Source organism: Macrobrachium nipponense, chromosome 33, assembly GCF_015104395.2.
Source record: "Macrobrachium nipponense isolate FS-2020 chromosome 33, ASM1510439v2, whole genome shotgun sequence".
Classification (NCBI taxonomy): domain Eukaryota; kingdom Metazoa; phylum Arthropoda; class Malacostraca; order Decapoda; family Palaemonidae; genus Macrobrachium; species Macrobrachium nipponense.
The window spans coordinates 49,681,611-49,702,271 of record NC_087219.1 but is presented as its reverse complement, the minus strand read 5'-3'; the positions used below and the strand labels follow the sequence as shown (position 1 = coordinate 49,702,271).

At 47.0% G+C, this 20,661-nt stretch overlaps 1 protein-coding gene across 2 annotated transcripts in view; it reads right to left on the bottom strand.

The window, feature by feature from the left end:
• LOC135203162 (calpain-7-like) overlaps positions 1 to 20,661 on the bottom strand; it is a 141,244-nt gene that overhangs the window by 41,548 nt on the left and 79,035 nt on the right. For both annotated transcript variants that reach the window (XM_064232849.1, XM_064232848.1), the window contains exon 7: positions 1,699 to 1,943. In XM_064232849.1, the coding sequence (XP_064088919.1) occupies positions 1,699 to 1,943 (245 nt within the window). The remainder of the gene's footprint in view (positions 1 to 1,698; positions 1,944 to 20,661) is intronic.

Sequence of the window (20,661 nt, the reverse complement as noted above, 5' to 3'; positions counted from 1 at the left end):
TTTCTAGCTAATGCGTTTTGTTTTCCTTCCTTTTTACAGTATTTCTTTATTTCAGCTTGCCCATTTCTCTGGTATAATTTCACCCAGCAACACGGCTTGATCCCAAAAAAGGGATTTTGACGGAGGAAAAATCTATTTTTGGGTGAGGAGCCGTGTCGCTCGGTGAAATGTCTCGTTAGCCATTTCTGATATATAAAACTAATGCTAAATATACCAGAGAATAAACCAAAGGGACTGACTGAGGTTACTACCCTCAGGCGAGCACTTTTTACAATTAAAAAATGTCGTGTATAAACCAGGAGCGAGTAAAAACTGCCTCCTCTCCTTTACCCCACAGAAAGATCTTCGTCAATAATCTCTGAAACCTGAGGTGCCGCTACACAGGCTGCCTCTACGTATCCAACCCCCTCCTCCCCAGCGCCATCTACAACATCTATTGTTAGCAACCCACAGCTTGTACCACACTGGGTGGGAGATCAATGAATTAGAAAAGGGTGGGTTTACCGAGCGACACGGCTCCTCACCCAAAAATAGATTTTTCCTCCGTCAAAATCCCTTTAATAATCACAGGGCAGCAGCGAAGGTTTTGTCCAGTGACGAAACTCCAGGAGAGCAGCGGCAAATTAATATGATTTCCAGCAAGGGAACAGTACACACACTCAAGGACCAATATCACAGCATGCTACGAGTCACAGGTACAATTCCAAGGTTAGGAGTCAAAACGAAGAGATATCCAACCATCTACTGCTGTAATCAACTATCACCACTGTTAGCCTATAAAAGAAAGAAAATATGATTTAAAGTAATAAGGATACTCCTCTTGCATCCAAGAGCACTGCATTCCGAAATGAAGAGATCCCTCAAACACCAACACCAGACACCCCCCTCTTCTATCTTTGTCCGATAGCTAGCGAAAGGACGATGGAGAGGTGGAAATACCAGAAGAAATAAAGGACAAACCTCTGAAGTTCCCCTTGGTAATTTCCAAAGCGCAAGCATAAATTTCGGATAAACACATGTCTCGTCCTAACGTTAAAGGGCAAAAATATGTAATAAGGGTGTTGGCACGCCCTTGATGCCGACCCTTAACACATAGTAGAAAGGTGGCTAGCAAGGCTATCACAAAAAGTGGGTTTGCATATTAATTATTAAAGTCAATTAATTATTAATATCAAACACAGTATATACATATTCATTAAAAATAACTAATTAAATATCCCACCGGGAAAATTGTAATTACTGTAACGGCTAATCAGCAAGAGCTCACAAACACGTCTTCATCGGAAGACGGCCGAAAGCAAAGTGGATTGTTTACATCCAGGCAGGTGGGCCTATACTACCTAACCACCTTGTTCAAGAAGTTAACGGCTGCATTTCAGCCTATGCTGAAAGTAATTCCTCATGTAAAGGACCGAGGGTTTGCATATTGTGTAGGAATAAGCATAATTACTTATACCCATAAATTTTCAGGCCTATTGCACCAAGAAAAATAATTATTCTATCTTTGTAGGATATCTGTACACTATCAGATGTGTAATTGTTTATACTATCTGAATCATCACATTACCTAATTCTGTATTTTTCTTATCATAAGGTTTTCACATTTGCTTCTCTTAATTAAACATCCTTCTGTCCAATCTCAACATCATTCTGCTTTACTAAAAACCATCACATTTTTTACCTTAAAAGAATACTTACTCATGAGTACAATAGGTGTAAGAAAATAGTGATGGGTTCCAGTTCATATAGATGACATCATAAAAATGACAAAGACTGTCATAATCAATCCAAAAGACACCATTGTCAAAAGTCTGAGCACTTTTAGGATCATAGTTCAGTAACTTGCACAACTCTGGAGTCCAGTGTTCTTTATCCATTTCAGAATAGTTGCCTTTCCATCGTAGATGAGACCATGGGTTTTTTAACATTAGCAGCCGTTTACCCTGCAATATGAAAACATAAATGCACTTTCACATACTGCATACAAAGGATACACTATAAGTTTCTGTAGCTGTGAGTATTTTTCCAATCCTTTTATCAAATATAAGTACCCAAAAGAAAGGACATATGCATCAATGCAAGAGGTAATTCATAAAAATATAAAATGACAAACATTTTGGCATACAATTTCTCCTCACCTAATAAATTTCTTTTTGAGAGGTTCATCAGTAAACATTGAAAGGAAAGTAATATCACAATTTTTAAAAGTAAATTGTATTTTTCCTAACTACGATATACAAACCTGAAGTCCTTTACATAAGGAATTACTTTCTGCGAAGGCTGGAATTAAGGCCACTAAATTCTTGAACAAGGTGGTTAGGCAATAACTACTGTCTGGTAGGTGGGTAGGCCCGCCTGCCCGGATGTAAACACTCCAATCTGCCTTTCAGCCCAGGTTCAGATTTAGGGGTGGCATGAGGTGGGCATTAATGTAAAGGACCTCAGGTTTTTATAGTTAGGAAAAATGTTATTGTCATGATACAATAAAGTTTTATGCATACTTACCTGGCAGATATATACGGTGTATGGCCCACCCGACCTCCCCTCAGGAGACAGGTGGAAGAGAAAATCTGTCTTAGAAAGCGGGAATGATTCCTATTCCTGCCACCAGCGGCGGGGCGGTAGATCACCTGACCTACCTGTAGAGTGTGCCGCAAAATTCGAATTTCTATCGGGGACGACGGAGTCTATAGCTAAGTATATATCTGCCAGGTAAGTATGCATAAAACTTTATTGTATCATGACAATAACATTTTTATGCATTCAACTTACCTGTCAGATATATACTTAGCTGATTGGCACCTTTGGCGGAGGGTAAGAGACAGCTAATTTACTGAAATAGACAGGAAACAACATATGTTGTAGGTAATAAAATTAAAAAACCTTGATTCCTACCTGTGTTAGCGAAAGACTTCATGGCTACTGCCTAGGAGCCCGTATTGCTTCAAGAGCCTCAGCGAGGTAGTGACCTCATGCTAAGAGTTCTTGATGGTCTGTTACAGGGGTCTTACCCACTTACGCTTCAGAACCTTAGGATCTTTGTCAAAGGGGTCCTATCCACTTACATGACAAAACACCTTGCCTATTGGCATGATCATAGAGCACGACACTAATCCCGATCACCTGATCCTAATTGGGGTTAGTACTTAAGATTGAAAGGAGTCATCCCCGAACATCCTTTCAAGCAACTCACAACTCAACAACAATATTAAAAATAGTTATTAAAAACATAAAAACAAAATTAAGGATCAGCGTCTGCTCCATTTCCCAGCATAGTATCCGCTGATACATAAGGTCCAAGAGAAAAACATTTATCGTATGTTACTCTAACATCCTTAAAATAGTGGGATGCAAAAACTGAATTGCACCTCCAATAAGTAGCTGCTAAAATGTTTCTCATGGACATATTCTTCGTAAAAGAAAGGGAAGTTGCCACAGCCCGGACTTCATGAGCTTTTACTCTCAGCAGCTTTAAAGAGTTCTCTTGGCACTTCCTGTGAGCTTCGGTAATCACATTTCTGACAAAGAACGCCAGTGCGTTCTTTGACATAGGTCTTTTGGGGTTTCTTACCGAACACCAAAGACTGTCAACATCCCTGAAGCTGTGTCTTTTTTTCTAAATAGAATTTTAAGGTCCTGACTGGGCAAAGGGACCGATCCAACTCTCTACCTACCAAGGAAGAGAGTCCCTTGACTTCAAAACTTCTAGGCCAAGGTTTAGAAGGGTTTTCATTCTTTGCCAGGAAAAGCTCCTGGAAAGAAATGACAGCCGAGTCTTTTTTAAAACCCATCCGAGAGTTCAAAGCATGCAATTCGCTGATCCTCTTAGCTGTTGTGAGAGCCAGCAGGAATATGCATTTACTAGTAAGATCTCTGAATGAGATCTTATCTAGAGGTTCGAACCTGTCCGACATCAAGAATTTTAGGACTATGTCCAGGTTCCAACTCGGGGGAATAGAAGATCTCACTTTCGTAGTCTCGAAAGACCTGATGAGATCATGAAGATCCTTATTGTTTTCCAAATTCAGCCCTCTGTTTCTAAAAACAGCTGAGAGCATGCTCCTATATCCCTTGATCGTGGATACGGCCAATTTGGACTCTTCTCTTAAGAAGAGGAGAAAATCCGCGATTTCGGTTACAGAGGTATTGGAAGAGGACAGCTTCTTCGACCTACACCATCTACGGAAAACTTCCCACTTCGATTGGTAGACCCGCAGGGTAGAGGCTCTGCGGGCTCTAGCAATTGCAGTTGCCACTTTCTTTGAAAAGCCTCTCGCTCTGACCAGTCTTTCGATAGTCGAAAGGCAGTCAGGGAGAGACTTTGGATGTTTTTGTGGAACCTCTCGAAGTGGGGTTGTCTGAGCAGATCTGTCCTGTCTGGTAGAGATCTGGGGAAGTCCACCGTCCATTCCAGTACCTCTGTGAACCAGATTCGGGAAGGCCAAAAGGGAGCAATTAGAGTCATTCTCATTCCCTCCGACGCCACAAATTTTCTTACTACTTCCCCCAGCAATTTGAATGGGGGAAAGGCATATGCGTCTATGCCTGACCAATCCATGAGGAAAGCATCGATCGCCATGGCTCTGGGATCTTCTTCTAGCGAGCAGAAGTTGTCTATTTTCCTGGAGAGGAACGTGGCAAACAGGTCGATCTGGGGTCTCCCCCAGAGGGACCACATTTGTCTGCAGACTTCTGAGTGGAGCATCCACTCTGTCGGGAGTACCTGGTTCTTTCTGCTCAACCTGTCTGCCCTTAGGTTTTTTACTCCTTGGACAAACCTTGTACGCAGAATAATGCCCCGTTCCTCTGTCCAGGTTAATAGATCTCTCGCTATTTCGTTCAGTGAGAAAGAGTGAGTGCCCCCTTGATTCCGGATGTAAGCCAGAGCTGTGGTGTTGTCGGAATTGACTTGAACTACCACCCCTCTGACTTCCGCTTCGAAGTATTCCAGGGCTAGATGAATTGCCAGGAGTTCCTTTGCATTGATGTGCAGAGTAGTCTGTTGTCTGGTCCAGATACCTGCTACTTCCTTTGGACCCAGTGTTGCTCCCCAACCTGTGTCCGAGGCATCGGAAAACAACACTCGGTGAGGGTTCCGAATCAAGAGGGACACCCCTTCGTTCCTTGTTAATGGGGTTAACCACCACTTCAGGTCGGATTTTATCCCCTGTTGGATGGGAAAAACGTCTGACAAGTCTCCTGTCTTTTGACTCCACATCCTCTTTAGATAAAATTGCAGAGGTCTGAGATTTAATCTTCCTAGGGAAATGAACTGCTCTAACGAGGAAAGGGTGCCCAGCAGACTGAGCCATTCCCTCGCCGAGGTCCGTTCTTTCCCTAAGAAGTTCGAGGTCTTTTCTAAGCCTCGAGTAATTCTGTCTTGAGATGGAAACGCCCGAAAACCCCGAGAATCCATCTGTATCCCCAGATAGACTATGTTCTGTCTGGGGATCAATTGTGATTTCTCGAGGTTCACGAGCAGTCCCAGAGAATTTGTCAAGTTCAAAGTCTTCTCCAAGTCCATCAAGCACTGAAGTTCCGATTTTGCTCTTATTAGCCAATCGTCCAGATAAAGGGATATATTTATCCCCTCTAGATGTAGCCATCTCGCAACATTCATCATTAGCCTCGTGAACACTTGAGGGGCCGTAGAAAGGCCGAAGCATAGGGCTCTGAATTGGCATACTTTTCCCTGCATCATGAATCGGAGATATTTCTTCGATGATGGATGCAGGGGGACATGAAAGTACGCATCTTGTAGATCTAAGGAGACCATCCACTCTCCTGGACGAAGAGCCGCAAGAACCGATTTTGATGTTTCCATAGAGAACTTTGTGTTCTCCACAAATCGGTTCAATGAGCTCACATCCAGGACCGGTCTCCACCCTCCCGAGGATTTCGGAACCAGAAAAAGATGGTTGTAGAATCCTCGGGAAGGCGGATCCAGAAACCACTTCGATGGCCTCCTTTTGCAACATCTGTTCTACCAGTTGCAATAATGCTTCTTTCTTGGCAGGGTCCCTGTATTGGGCTGACAGTTCCCTCGGGTTCGTAGTCAAGGGAGGTCTGTCTCGAAAAGGGATCATATATCCCTTCGTTACCACTGAAAGGGACCACATTTCTGCCTGTCTCCGAGTCCATTCTTCGGAAAATTTCCGAAGTCTGGCTCCTACCGGTGCTTGAAGGACTGTTGTCTCATTTCGCTCTCTTGATAGGTCTGAAAGAAGACCTACCTCTCTTCTGCACTCCTCTCTTCTTAAAAGAGGGTCTGGCCGAGGAGCTCCCTCGAAAGGGCTGTTGAGGAGTCCGATTCTCTCTCTTAATAGGACCCGAAGTCCTTGATTTCTTTGCAGATTGGGCCAAGAGATCTTGTGTGGCCTTTTCTGTCAAAGAATGAGAAATGTCTTTCACTAGATTTGAAGGAAACAGTTGGTCCGACAGAGGAGCATACAGAAGAGATGACCTCTGAATGGGAGTAACTGCTTTCGTCAGAAAAGAGCTAAATAAGACTCTCTTCTTCAGAATTCCAGTTCCAAACAGAGAGGCCACCTCTCCTGATCCATCCTGAACCGCCTTGTCCATACAGGAAAGAACACTATGAAGGACTTCTGGACTAAGAGATTCATTCTCTTGTGTCTTTTTGGCCAACACCCCAAGGGACCAGTCTAAGAAGTTAAAAACTTTTAAGACATTAAACAATCCCTTGAGGAGATGGTCCATCTCAGAAGTCCCCCATGTGATCTTTGCTGATGACAAGGCTTGTCTCCTAGACGAATCTACCAGATTCGAAAAATCTGCTTCGGCTGTGGTAGGGAGAGCTAGACCCCGTGATTTGCCCGTCTCGTACCAAATTCCCTTCTTTCCTGATAGTCTGGAAGGAGGGCAGGTAAAGACTGTCTTCCTCGCCTTCTCCTTGGATTCCAACCAATTTCCTACGAATCGGAGAGCCTTGTTCATGGAAATGGTTGGCTTCATTTTAATGAAAGATGATTGCTTCGGGACCTTCGTACTTGTAAATAAGGACCTTGGAGAAGGAGGAGCAGTCGGGCTTAAAGAGTCCCCAAACTCTTGAAGTAAGAGGGCTGCCAGTGTCTTGTAATCTGACAAACCCAGAACCGAGTGGTCTTCAGAGTCCGAAACCGCTTCCAAATCCAATTCCGAAGAGGATTGTTTATTTTCAATAGGAGACGGGTCTCTTGCAACATCCACCCCACTCTCGCAAGAACAACGACCGCCTGTGCGATAACTTGCGTCCCTACGAGAGATAGGTTGATCCTGCAAAACGACCTTATCCTTCTCCTGGCAAGAGCGATGGCCGCCTGTGCGACACCTTTCTCTCCTGTCAGACGAAGGATGTCCTCTCCTATCGCTTTCTCCGGAACCACCTATGTCTTGACAAGGGCTACGGCTGCCTGTGCGACACCTAGAGTCCCTGTCAGGTAAAGGTTTATCCTTCCGAAAGCTAAACAAATCCTCTTGGCTTAATTGTCTTTTGGAAGAAGTCTGTCTCTTGTTTGTCAATTGTGGCTCATTGCGCCGGGTTGGCGCTCGTGATTCCTTGCGCCAAGCTGGCGCTTCTGGCGCATTTCAGCAGGGTGGCGCTTCTGGCGCATTGCGCCAGGCTGACGCTTCTGGCGCATTGCGCCAGGCTGGCGCTTCTGGCGCATTTCGCCAGGCTGGCGCTTCTGGCGCATATGGCGCATCTGGCGCTTCTGGCTCTTCTGACTCGTATGGAGTCTCTAGCGCATCTGGCGCATTGCGCCAGGTTGGCGCTTTTGGCGCATTCTTCATACTCCTCTGAGTATAAGCCAAAACTTTCGTTTCTTCTTTCCTTCCCTTCGTCTTCTTTATAGGAAGGAAAGAGTCCTTTCTTCTGGGAGTCTCCTTAGTAAAAAACCTCCTACTAAGCCGAAAGTTGCTCCGCACATTTAGGAGAATTTTCGCAGCAGCACTCTCTTTCTCCTTCCTGATTCAGGTGAGGGAGGTCTAGAAGCAGAAGGAGACTGATTCCGTTTAGGAACCAATCTCCTTTTCTTCTTCTCACAAGGCGATAGATCGGAGAAAAGCTCAGGGCTTGAATCCAAAGTTGGAGCCTTCCAACTCCTCTTTAAGGGGTGTGACAGTTCATCAGAACTCCAGCCCCTTACATTAGTTGAAGAATCTGATGAAGAAAAATGACAATTTGTCCAAAATTGCATTTTTCCTAACTATACAAACCTGAGGTCCTTTTTACAATAGGAAGGTACTAGCGGCAGCTGGATAGGTTCGTAAGCTTTCGAACAAGGGTTCGGTAGTTAACTGCTTGTCCGACAGTCGCGCGCGTGCGACTGGGAGGTAAACAAATCACTTTTGCTTTTGGCCCAAGCAAAATCTGCAGAGTGAGGGGTGGCATGAGGTGGGACTATGTGTAAATGGACCTCAGGTTTGTATAGTTAGGAAAAATGCTATTTTGGACAAATTGTCATTTGTTCCGACACGGCATACAAACCTTCGGTCCTTTTACAATAGGAAGACTCACTTCTTGGTGGGAGGAATCTGAGTCTTTTGTGAACAGACTGGTGTTCGCCCAACCTTGGAATGCCTCCCTGGTCGTAAGAGCGAGGGAGGGATCCAAGCCTCTGTCCGATTGATCGGGGTGTGCACCGCAGGATCAATGGTCAGACCTCTGGACCAAGTACTAAGAGAGAGGCAAGCGTATCTCTTCGTACCAGCAAACAAGAACAAGTTCCTATTTGCAAGAGGCAACATAAAGTTATGGTTTGTCTCTTGTTGGCATCCACTTCCCCCCATTGTAGGAGGAAGTGGCGTGGATATTCGCTCCCATCCCTAGTGAAGGGATAGATGGGGCTCTGTCGAGTAGCTCACCTGCATCTCGTCCTTTATCCAGCAAGGTGATGACCGTATCCCTCTACCCACAGGTAGAGGGGGAGAAAAAGATAGGAAGAGAAGCCAGTCACTCTCTCATTCACTTATCTATTCTTACAGTCACACCAGGACTCGATGCTGTTCAGCCTGCTAGGGTCTGGGTTAGCTACACAACGTGTTGAGCAGCCACCACGGGTCCCAAGGAAAACGATCCAAGGACCTGTGGGCAATATCCAAAAGGTAGAAGGAGGTGCCAGTGGTCTGGTTGTACCAGACCCCTGCCTTCAGTACCTGCGCCATGGAGAAGTCTTTGTAACTCGAGGGAGTGTACTTCTAGGTCATCTTGGTGCTGACGAAGAGTCTTCAACACTCAGCCTGGGATGTCGAGTTTCTTCAGGACAAAGCAGCATCTCCTTCGCATCGAAGGCGGTGAAGTCCATTAGGGAGGGGATTGTGAAGGACTCTTAAACCGATCGTCCAGGAAAACCGAAGGGTTTTTTCCTGAAGTCTTCCCGCTCACGAAAAGTCGGTTACGAAATCGAGCGTCACGAATCCCCATCCCCTGGATGCTTGACTTCGCAGGAAAAGTCATGCAATTACCTCAGAGGAAAAGAAGGGAATGGTCGTATGACCTATCCCTCTTCTCGACTTCGGTGATGTCCTGTACCCATACTGGTCTATCCGTCTGCAGCGAAGTGTCTCACATTCTCCTATCCCCAAGCAGTGAAGTTCTTCTTCTCGGTAGTGGATAGGACACCGACACTCAATGGTGGGTGTCGATGGTATGGGTACTGTGACAAGCCGTTAGGACGAAGAAAAGACTGTTATGGAACAACCGAACTAAGTCCACAGCGAAGTTCGTAACTGACTTGGGCGCTCTGACAGCTGCCGACTGACTGCGTTCGGTAGGAGGCAAGTTGTCCAAGCACCCGAGCAAGTCACGTGACCTTCGCCTTAAAAGGGTTATGCCAAGAGACTAAACAAATAATTTGTTCGTCACCGATGCCAGAAGGCGAGGTGATGATTCTCTTAAGGCATGTGCCCAACAGGCGAAAGTCAATTGCCTTCTAGAGACCGAGGTCCCTGATGGCAAGATATCTCATAGTATAGTTGATTCTCAGCTAAGGAGAAACAACACTATGTGCCGTTGAAGACGAAGGTGTACAGAAAATGCAACCTACGTCTTCACAGCTGAACCGAGAGAAGGATTCTCAAGATTCTGAACCTGTGCTACAAAGACTGAGAAACGCTAACCGCTATTCATTGCTGTCCGGAGGATCGTAGTTGCAATAAAAGCGAGCGCTTTTCAGTAATGAAGACACAGGGAAATACTGCTGAAGAACTGCTTCTCATGGGCTGACATTTGGAAGTAGAGCTGTCAGGTCGGAGAGTAGGCGATGTCTTCTGACACATCTGTTTAATTCGGGGGCAAAACAATGAAATACACCTGCGAATACGAGATATTTTGAAGACAAACTCAGATGTCTGCAAAAATCATTCGCATTATCGCGGTGCGATGCAGCGGGAGACTAGTACAGACTTCTGTTACCGTGCGGTAAACAGAAAGATGAAAGAGTCCAAGAGATATCTCTGTTGAAAATTCTCGCAATGTCAAAGGCGATGCAATCGAGCGTCACAGCTGTAGATGGTCCTTCATTATTGCGAGAATCCCCGTTAATCAGAGACCTAAGTCCATGATTGTTGGGTAGAGATACGGTTCGGTAGTCAATCAAACCAGGGGAGAGAGAGACGTAACCGACCGTGCATCTCGGAGACCTAGCTGTTACTGAGCTGCTATCAGGCAGTTCAATACTCAGTAGCTCTCGGTGACTCGTCATCCTGAGTTGCCAGTTAATCCCTTCCACGAAGGAATGCGTTCGGCTAGAACCATCGAGCATAAAGAATACGCTCGAGCAATTATATTTAAACGAAACGGATTTCGGTAAATACAAAAGCTGATTTGGTGTTGTCGTGACAATACCAAGTATCTAAAATTGAAACTGATAACTGCTGGGAGGTTGCAGGCAACCCCGAGTTGCAGTTCAATTAAGATACAATTCGTCTCGGTCACAAACCGTAGAGTTAACTACGGTATGCGCCTACCCCCGGACAATTCAACTGTTAAAAGAATCAATGTCGCGAGGGTAATATACGTATATATATTTTTGTAGGTTCTGTACCACGACCTCCATCCTAAATTCTTTTCCCCTCGAGGAATGAGAATAAGGATTGGAGATCGACCGCCTTCGTTCTCTAGTCAAGAGAGTAAAGGAGAAGTCTTTCCCAAAGGAAAGCTTCAATGGTGAACAGAATACCGAAGACGATAGTTCAAGCCAAACTGGAAGTTCCCGACCACTCTTCTCTATTCCAGGTTAATCGCCTACTGTGAGATACTCTTCTTTCAGCAGCAGTCTTCTTCCAAATGCTAGAAATTACAGGAATTCGAGCATAAGCGAGGTTCCCGATTATCGTGTAACAATTATCGGGGATTCTCGCTCACTTTGGACCGTGGTCTCGCCTAAGTGTTTGGAGATCGTAAAACACTCGAACACCCTGAGTGCGCTAGAAATTCCGTAGAATTCTAAGCACTCTGCGAAACACCCACCGAATTCGTCAAACGATATCGGCTGGTGGTCCTCTCTCGATTCCCGTAGAAATCGAGAACAGGGGCAGGATCCCTCCTCAACGACCGGGGCTTACGTCAGGTAGGACCGAAGGTCCCCCGGTAGCGCAGCCCTAACGTGGGATCTTACAGAGAAATCTCTGTAGGATCCCTCCCCTTTTTTTCCCTCGTAGCCGTAAGGAGAGAGGGAATGGGGGAGGAATTGGATACTGGCTCGCCTTCCTAGCGGAACTAGCAGTTGGAGAAGAAAAAAACGGAAAGGAGCAGCCATCACCTTACGGCGATGGCCTCTCAGAGCCTGGGAAAACGTATCGTCAGGAGAAAACGTTTTCCCGAGGAGGGTTACGAACTCATACTGTAGGTAAGGGTCTGCCGCCACTGTGAACGTCGTCTGGGTGGGGCTGATCGACACCTGACAGGAGAGAGCCGATACCGTCCTCCGACTCATTCCAGTCCTCGTCGAGGTCGAAACCTCTCAGGAGGACCGAAGGGGTATTCAAATACGGTGTCCGAAGACACGTAAAAACGCCTCTGTCGCAGTAGAGGAGGTGGAAGTAGCTTGTTCGACCGGCCAGAACTGAGAGAGCCTTCTTGTCCGGAGACGAGAGACTATCTGGTTCAACACAGTCGGCAAGCTCCGATCGCGGCAGACCCACCGTCGATTTGGGTTCCCTCTCGGGCCCCAAAACGACTCGAGCCGAGATGTGGCTCTGCTGGTGGGAGCGGCGATCCTTCCCCGAGGTCGTTGTGCTGACGAATCAGCACCATAACCTCGGCAAAGTTCCTCTGGATCTCGGAAGTCACAGCATCTTGCAGAGTAGGACCGTTAAGCCCTTCGAACAAGAGCATATTCCGAGAACCTTCCTCCTAAGAAGGGGGTGGGAACAGCGACAGCCCTCTCGGTCTTCTCCATCCACTTACGCATATGTCCTGGCCGGTCCAAGAACCGTGCCTGGCACGTAGGGCGTCGTGGTGGGATCATGAGGGGCGCACCCCTCACGATCACTCCTCAATACCTCGCTCCTCCCGGTGGTAACCGAGGAGGTTGAAGGTACGGGAGAGGCAGACCTGACGCTCCCTCCTCGCTTGCTGGCAGAACCAGCAGGCTTGGAGGGCTGCAGGCGATCGTCAACCCGCGGTGGCGATCGAGCTGCAGGCCTGGTCGAACCGTCTCACTCTGTGGAGGAACGGCTGGCCTGAGCCACGCCCCGATCTCGAGTGTCAGAAGAGCTGGTGTTGGTTGCCGTACCCGATCGCTCTCTGTGAGAGCGACGGTCAGGCGACCTGCAGGCTCCACTGTCACGGTGAGACCGGTGCTTGTCCTCACGGCACGTCACGTCGCTGGTTCCAGCCGTGGCTGGCACCGGCGAACAGGGGGACCTCTTCCCAGCCTCAGCCCGTGGCCGGTCGTGGACCGTCACGTCCCCGGGTAGCCAGCTGGTCGCCGCGAGAGCGAGAGCTGGTCTGGTGAGAGTCGCGTGAGCGGCTGTCACCAGTTTTCCGCTCCGTGCCGTGAACCTGACGCTGAGCGGGCTCAGAGGTCTGGTTCCTGGCTGCACGGTCGCTGGTAGGCGACCGTACACTCGGTACCTCCCGCGAACGAGAGGCCGAGACGGACCCTGATGCAGTGGCAGAACCACTTACACCAGGCGAGGAAGTACCGGTGTTAGCCGGTACCCCTCTGGTCCCCGTAGTCTTCTTCCTTGCGGAAGAAGAGACGGGCCCCGCTCCCGAAGGAGCAGGAGGACCAGCGGAAGGAACCCTCCCGTCCCACCGAGGTGAGACGGGTCCCGAGAAGCTCCCGAGGGAGACTTCTTAGGAGGGAGGAGGCAACCTTCTTCTTCCTCGGCTGTGAAGCCTTAGAAGTCGAAGGGGAAGAGGCGGCAGCCGACGACGATGAAGAAGATGAAGACGACGACGACGACACCTTCCTCCTCTTCTTCGTCAGCTTCCTCAGGACAGACGTAAGATCTGCTATCCAGGGCGGAGCCGGGGCTGCTGTAGCCGAAGCCACAGGGCCCGGACGCACCTGTACAGACAGACCAAAGTCTGGGGTAGTACCACCACGAACAGGGACGACGTCAGCAGGTATGGGCGCATCTCAGGAACAGCAGGCACAGCCAGCACAACATCGGCAGGGACAGCCAGCGCAGCAACGGCAGGGACAGCCAGCGCAGCAACGGCAGGGACAGCCAGCGCAGCAACTGCATGGACAGTCAGCCCAGAATCGGCAGGTACGGCAGGCAGCACCGGAAACACAGGAGGTGGAGCAGCAGCCAGCAACATCCTGGTACCAGCGGCAGGTCCAGGGGGGAGCTCTAGGGCAGCTAAAGTGTGGTCGCGGCAGCGCGGCAACCACGAGCGGCGGCGGCACGCCCCCCTCTCGGTACGGCGAACGGCACTTCACAGCGGCTGTAGGCAAGACTGTTACCACGTGAGGCGAGTACACCAGGTGAGGAGGGACGTCGTCACCTGGAGTCGATATCGTTGTCGTGGTCACCACTCCATGGGTGACCGGAGTAGGCCCAGACATAGAACTGCAGCCCCTGGACACTAGCACGCCCTGCAAATCGAAGGACGCCCATACCTCACCAAGGTCCACCCTCGTGGCAGTAGCACCTGCGGAAATAACAGTAGTAGTGATTAGTGGGGGGGAAGTCCCCTCGCGCGGGGGGGTGAGCCCCACACCGAACGAGCGGAAGACCCCGAATACAATTGTACATCGGGCACCGAGCGCCTTCCCCCGCGCTCGACGGATCGGGCGAGGAGAAGAACCAGACCTAACCTCCCAACCCCCGAAGGAGAAGGGCCATCTGTGGGAGCTGAGCGGGGGGGGATTCTCGTTCCCCACCCCCGCACAGCACCCATGTACCCAACAACAATAATAAGAGCCCGAGAGCAATCGTGCCCTCGGCACCGAATGCAAGGGCATAAGGATCAATTCCCTGACTGAGCGGAACTTGAACCAAAACAAATATTGATGCAATCAATAATAAAAGGAATAACATGAAAAAGAATCTTGCATTACGATTCACTTCACAATGAATAAGGGCTCGGAGCGAGCGCATTTGCGCCCTCGGTACCGAGCGCAAAGGGTTAAAAAAAGGATCCATTCCCGATAATGAACGGAAACCTTGATCCATAATGAATTGATGCAATCAAAATATATATGAAAAAATGAAAAAGAATACTGCGCTTGCGATTTCACTTCATACAAAATAAAAGGGGAAGGATCAATTCCCGGGAAATAGCGGAAACATTGATCCAAGTAAATAATGCAATCTCAATAAAATATGAAAATGAAAAAGAACTGCACTTGCGATTTCATTTCATTCAAATAAAAAGGGGAAAGGATCAATTTCCGGGTAAGAGCGGAAACTGATCCAAAATGAGTATTGCTACAATCAAAATAAATATATGAAAATGAAAAGAATTACTTTACAGGGATTCCACTTCCCATACAGAATAAGTTTTCGTGCCGAGCGCATTCGCTCGGCAACGAGCATACAGGTCAAAAAAAATATAAATGAAAAGGGCACTTACTTACGATTTTCATCTACACATTTCCAACCAAAATATAAGCTCGGAGCGAGCGCTCTCCCGCCCTCAGCACCGAGCATACACAATACGAGGATCATTTCTGGGAAAAATTAATTCCCGCACTTACGCCCTTCAGTCCCGGCACTCGGGTAATCGGAGGGCGTGGAGAAACTAAGATCCTTTAATTCACAATTGAATTCAATGGAAATAAATATGAAATGATTGTACTTACAATTCAGTTTCACTAGATAAATAGAAAAAGAAAAACACAACCATGCGAAAGCAACGACGATGAAGCGGGCAGAGAGCGATGATACACGTCTACACGCCAGCAGGCCGAAAGCAAAAGTGATTTGTTTACCTCCCAGTCGCGCGCGCGCCTGTCGGACAAGCAGTTAACTACCGAACCCCTTGTTCGAAAGCTTACGACCTATCCAGCTGCCGCTAGTACCTTCCTATTGTAAAAGGACCGAATGTTTGTATGCCGTGTCGGAACAAACACTTTTTTAGGATGCTTTTTCGATAGCGATCCTTGGCAGTTCGGGTCGTCACAGAATCTGCCGAGGGGACGCCTGATCGGTGGGGATTCTCCATGACCTCCGTAAGGCTTTTGACATTCCTTCTCCTCTGGGCCTGTGAGCTTGGAAGAGGTCTAGGCCTGGGAGCGAGATGAAGCCGATCAGACGCACCCTCCACTGCACTATGGACACTTAAATCACTATCACTGTGCTCACCTTTCAACGTCAGCATTTGACGTTCCATCCTTTGTAGTGCAGCTTTAAGATCTGCAATTTCCGTTGCCGGATTTGCAGTCTTAGTACTAGAGGAAGAAGATACAGGTTTAGGGTTAGGTGTTAATTTAATAGGCTCGTTAGAACGAGACCTACTTACTCTTCTGGAGGAAGCCTTCCTAGCCCTATCCATATCTAATTTCCTTAAATAGGAATTTAAATTCTTCCATTCTTCCTCATTCAAACCTACACATTCATCACAGGTGTTAGATATAGAACATTCATTCAATCTACAACCCTTACAAACTGTGTGAGGATCTACCGACGCTTTCGGTAGCCTCACCATGCATCCCTCATTTACACACTGTCTTCTAACCGTAAAGCTAGAATCCGACATTATGAGAAATATCCAAAACCAAGTCCAAATAACAGTCCACGAAAGAGTATGCCAAACCAAAGATCCAATACGTCACCAAAATAACCAGCTTAGAAGATCAATAGCGATGAAAAAACACGAAAATCAAATCAGGAGTAACAACAACAATGTTGGTGTCACGGCCGATAGAGAAAATCTGTCTTAGAAAACGGGAATGATTCCTATTCCCGCCACCAGCGGCGGGGCGGTAGATCACCTGACCTACCTGTAGAGTGTGCCGCGAAATTCGAATTTCTATCGGGGACGACGGAGTCTATAGCTAAGTATATATCTGACAGGTAAGTTGAATGCATAAAAATACTATTTACTTTCAAAAATTGTGATTTGTTCCTACACGGTATACAAACCCTCAGTCCTTTACATAAGGAAGACTCACTGATTGGTGGGAAGAATGTGTGAGCCTCTAAAACTGACTGGAGTTCTGCACACATGGGCTATTCCTCCTGGTCGTAAGAGTGAGAAGGAGTGCCCGGCCTCTGACAACTAGATCTGAGTATAGGAGCTGCATGATCAAGAGTCAGACTTCTGGGCCTTTTCGAAATGAGTGAGGAATCGTAACTCATCCGAAAAAGGGCTGAGAACTGAGAAGAATATTTAGAGTTGGAGGCATTAATGCAAAGTTCTGGGAAGGGTTTCCATTATTACCAGTCTCCTTCCTCCCATTGCAAGAGGAAGGAGAAGAATTGCTTCTATGATTCTGATACGAAAAATAGAAAGGAAGCTCGGTGTGCAAGCTTACCACATCAATCGCCCGACCAGTCAGTGTAAGCTTGAGGAGTAGAAGGACGAGGAGGGGAAAGTGGAGAGGCCAGTCACTCTCGCATCCTTCTTACCTCTAGAACCGCACACCTTAGGCAAGATGCAACTTGTCCTCTTGAAGGAGCCGGGTAAGCACACACAACCTGTGAGCACACACCACCGGTCCAAGGAAAAGAGGTTCCAATGACCTATGGGCAGACCCAAAGGAAGAAAGATATAAATATTGTCGCAATGAGACCTCATCTATCTTTTGGTCCGACACATTCTTTGGAGTGATGAAATGTACATACCCATCCACTGGACTATTCAACTGCAGAGAAGTCTCTCATGATCTCATAAGACTTGGAGAAAGATGTGTCATTGGACACTTCTGCATTGGCAGTCTTCAGTGGATAATGGCATCAACACTCAATGATGGATGTCGATCCTTCATGGGTATAGCATCACACCACTAGAACAAAGTAATGAGTAATCTGGATCAACCAATACAAAGTCCACAGCACAGACCATGAAGGACTCAGATTCGTCAACAGATGCTGACTGATTGTGCTGTCAGCGCTCGTCCGAAACGTAGTCACAACATGACACCTGCCTTTTGAGAGAACAACCGTACAAATCGTCTATCTTGTTCGCCAACGATGTTGAGAGATGAAATAATGAATCTCGCAAGGCATGTGCACTTTACACGATAGTCAATTGCCTTCTAGAGACTGAAGACCCTGTGATGGCAAGACAGAAGTTTCTCATCAGTAGTTGAATCTCAACCAAGGAGAAACAATACTATATTACTAGTGAATGACTAAGGTGAATGTGGACCTACATCTTCATAGTTGAAACGAGAGAAATAAACTCAAAAGATTCTGATCATAGAAAAAGTCCTGTCGATGACACCAACTAGTGAAGACGGCTTTAATCCCTGTTGTTTTACAGAGGACTGAAAAAGTTAATCCGCTGTTTCATTGCTGCTTGGAGAGAAAGTCAGAGTTTCCAATGAAAGCGGAGAGTCTTCCAGTTACTGAAAACACAGGAATTGTGCTGCCTGAAGAACTGCTTATTGTGGGTTGGATCGGGGAGGAAATTTCTATTTACTTTGGAAGCAGAGCTAGTCAGGCGGGAAGCAGGCGAATCTTCCGTTATTCATTTACAATTTGGGGTAAACAAAGAATAATGTAACACCTTACGAATTAGGAAATGTATGTTAGAAGACAAAACTCAAATTGACTGAAGAAAATAATTTTGCGTTATCGCAGCAGCCGATGGGGCAGGTGCGATGGAACAGAAGACTATAGGTGGTTCACTTAAGGTAGATTCTTGGGTGAGCTCTATGCCTACGAGACGTTTTTTTGGCGGGCGCTGATTGGCTGGGAGCTGCCTACCTCCCGATACCAGCCAATCAGCGGCCGCCAAACAAACGTCTCGCAAGCATACGGCTCATCCAAGAATCTACCTTAAGTGAACCAGCTATAGGCTAAAGACTTCTGTTATATCGTGAGGTAAACAGAAAGATGATAACGAGTCTAATGAGATATATCTCTGTCTACAGATTCTCGCAACAGTAAATGTGGTAAAGGAGAGATGGGCATTATGCGAGTCTGTGATTGCCGGGCAGAGAGCTTCGAATTGGTAGTTAATCCTCGACAAAGGAGAAACAATACCAAACCGAAAAGAATCTTGGAGAGCGAGCAGTACTGAGACAGAGCCCTATACCACTCGCTTGACTTGTCATACTACGTTGCCTGGTAGTGCATTCCACGAAGGAATGTGTTCGGCTAGAACCATCGAGAGCAAAAAAGATACACTCAAGCATCTGCATTTTATCTTAAATGGGAGGGAAGAAAACCCTCTTGTTCAGTGATAATGTAAATGCTGTGGTGCTGTTGGTAAACAATACCACTAGTTATCTCAAAATCAAAACTGGTAACTCTTGGGAGACCTGAAAGGCTGTCCTGAGTTTCAGGTTAATCAAGAGGAGGTACTATTCATCTCGGTCACATACCAGAAGAATTAACCTACAGATATGCGCCTACTACTCGGACAATGCAACTGATAACAGAAGCATGTCGCAAGAGAAATATACAAGTATTATATTTGTAAGTTCCTGTAAATCACACTCCAGCCTAATTCTTCTTCATTCGTGGGACAAGAATAAGGACTGGAAACAGGCCTCCTTCATTCTCTTATGAAGAGAACAAAGGTGAAGTTTCCCAAAGGGAGACTTCTACGGTGATAACAGGATACCAAAGACGACTAGTTCAAGCTGACCTGGTTGTTCCCAAAACAGTAGCACTGGAAAGGCATTCCAACCTCTCGGTGTTATCCATCCTGAATAGATTGATGTATGTTCGGTAAGATGGATTGAACCAAAGACATAGTCTCTCGGTTTCTAACTCTGAGGAGTAGACTCCATAGAATTCCTCTTATTTCCTTGTTTATTCCAGTATAACCAGGAAGTAGAGGGAAAAAAGAGAGGAGAATTGACTGTTCTTGCCCGTTCTTCCCTGAACTTGCGATATTCTCACTTTGTTAAACAAAGCATTCATTTCCTACAACCATTTCATTTGCACAAACGCAAGTGAAAATTGACTGGAATTAAATGCACTGAAAGCTGGTGAGAACTTGCAACATCTTGCTACCCATGAAACTTCTCTGTGATCAAACCTCACAAAGAGGACTACACAGAGGACCTATTTCCTTCAGATGCCTTGTCCCGAGGGACAGCGACATCGATCTTGGCCCCTGAAGAATAGCCATTCCTGGCTTTCACAGGTGGGTCCGAGCCATCAACGCGGCTCGGTCTCTCGTCCTGCACCACTATCGTGATGAAGAGAAGACTATCTATCACTGACTGTGGATGTACGACACCCGTTGGGGGTTGTACACTTGGAGATACCCGTACGTGAGTATAACCGATGCAGCCCTGGTTCCATGAGCAGTGTCCTTAGAACCAGAGACAGGAGAACGAACCTGGGTTCGAACTCCTGGGGCTCCTGAGACACTATATTTGTGGATAGCGCCCAGGTTCCCACTCCGAAAGGAGCAGGCGAGCCAAAGAGACAGCCAATTACTTCCTCTTCATAGAAAGGATGCAGACCCTTAGAAGTCTCGAAGCGATACTCTAAGGGGCGGAGAATACCTTCCTCTCCTTGGGATGTGGAACCCTTTGAAGAGGGAGGTTAGGAGGCGTCAGATGATGAAGACGAAAGACGATGACCCCTTGAAAACTCGCTGCAACACGGGATGGGAGGGCACTAAGTCATGGCAAGGAACCGCACCAATCAAGAGCAGAGAGTTCGTTCGTTAGAGCTGAGCACTCAGATCAGTAGAGCTGTCTGGTTGAGCCGAACCAAGCGAGCTGAGCAGATGGCCACTACATAATTATGAGTGGTAATTGTCAACGAAGAACTATCACTTCTTCCCAATTAACTTCTTCAAGACTAAGCTTTGAGAGGAAGAATAAGAGGGATTGTGTGTCTGCTGTCCTACGTGTTTGGACCCTAGTCCAATACACGAGGACGGTACTTGACCATTCACCCAGAAGGTGTTGCATGCAGTTCCAAGCTCTACATAACTCCAAAGCAGACTGAGCAGCGAACTCATCTGTACTGGTAAAAGCTCATCTCGCCATCCAAGCAATAGTAATAGTGAGCATTCAGTAAGAGTAAGAATTCCCACGCTCGGTGAGAAAAACCCGACTCTTGTAAGATAAT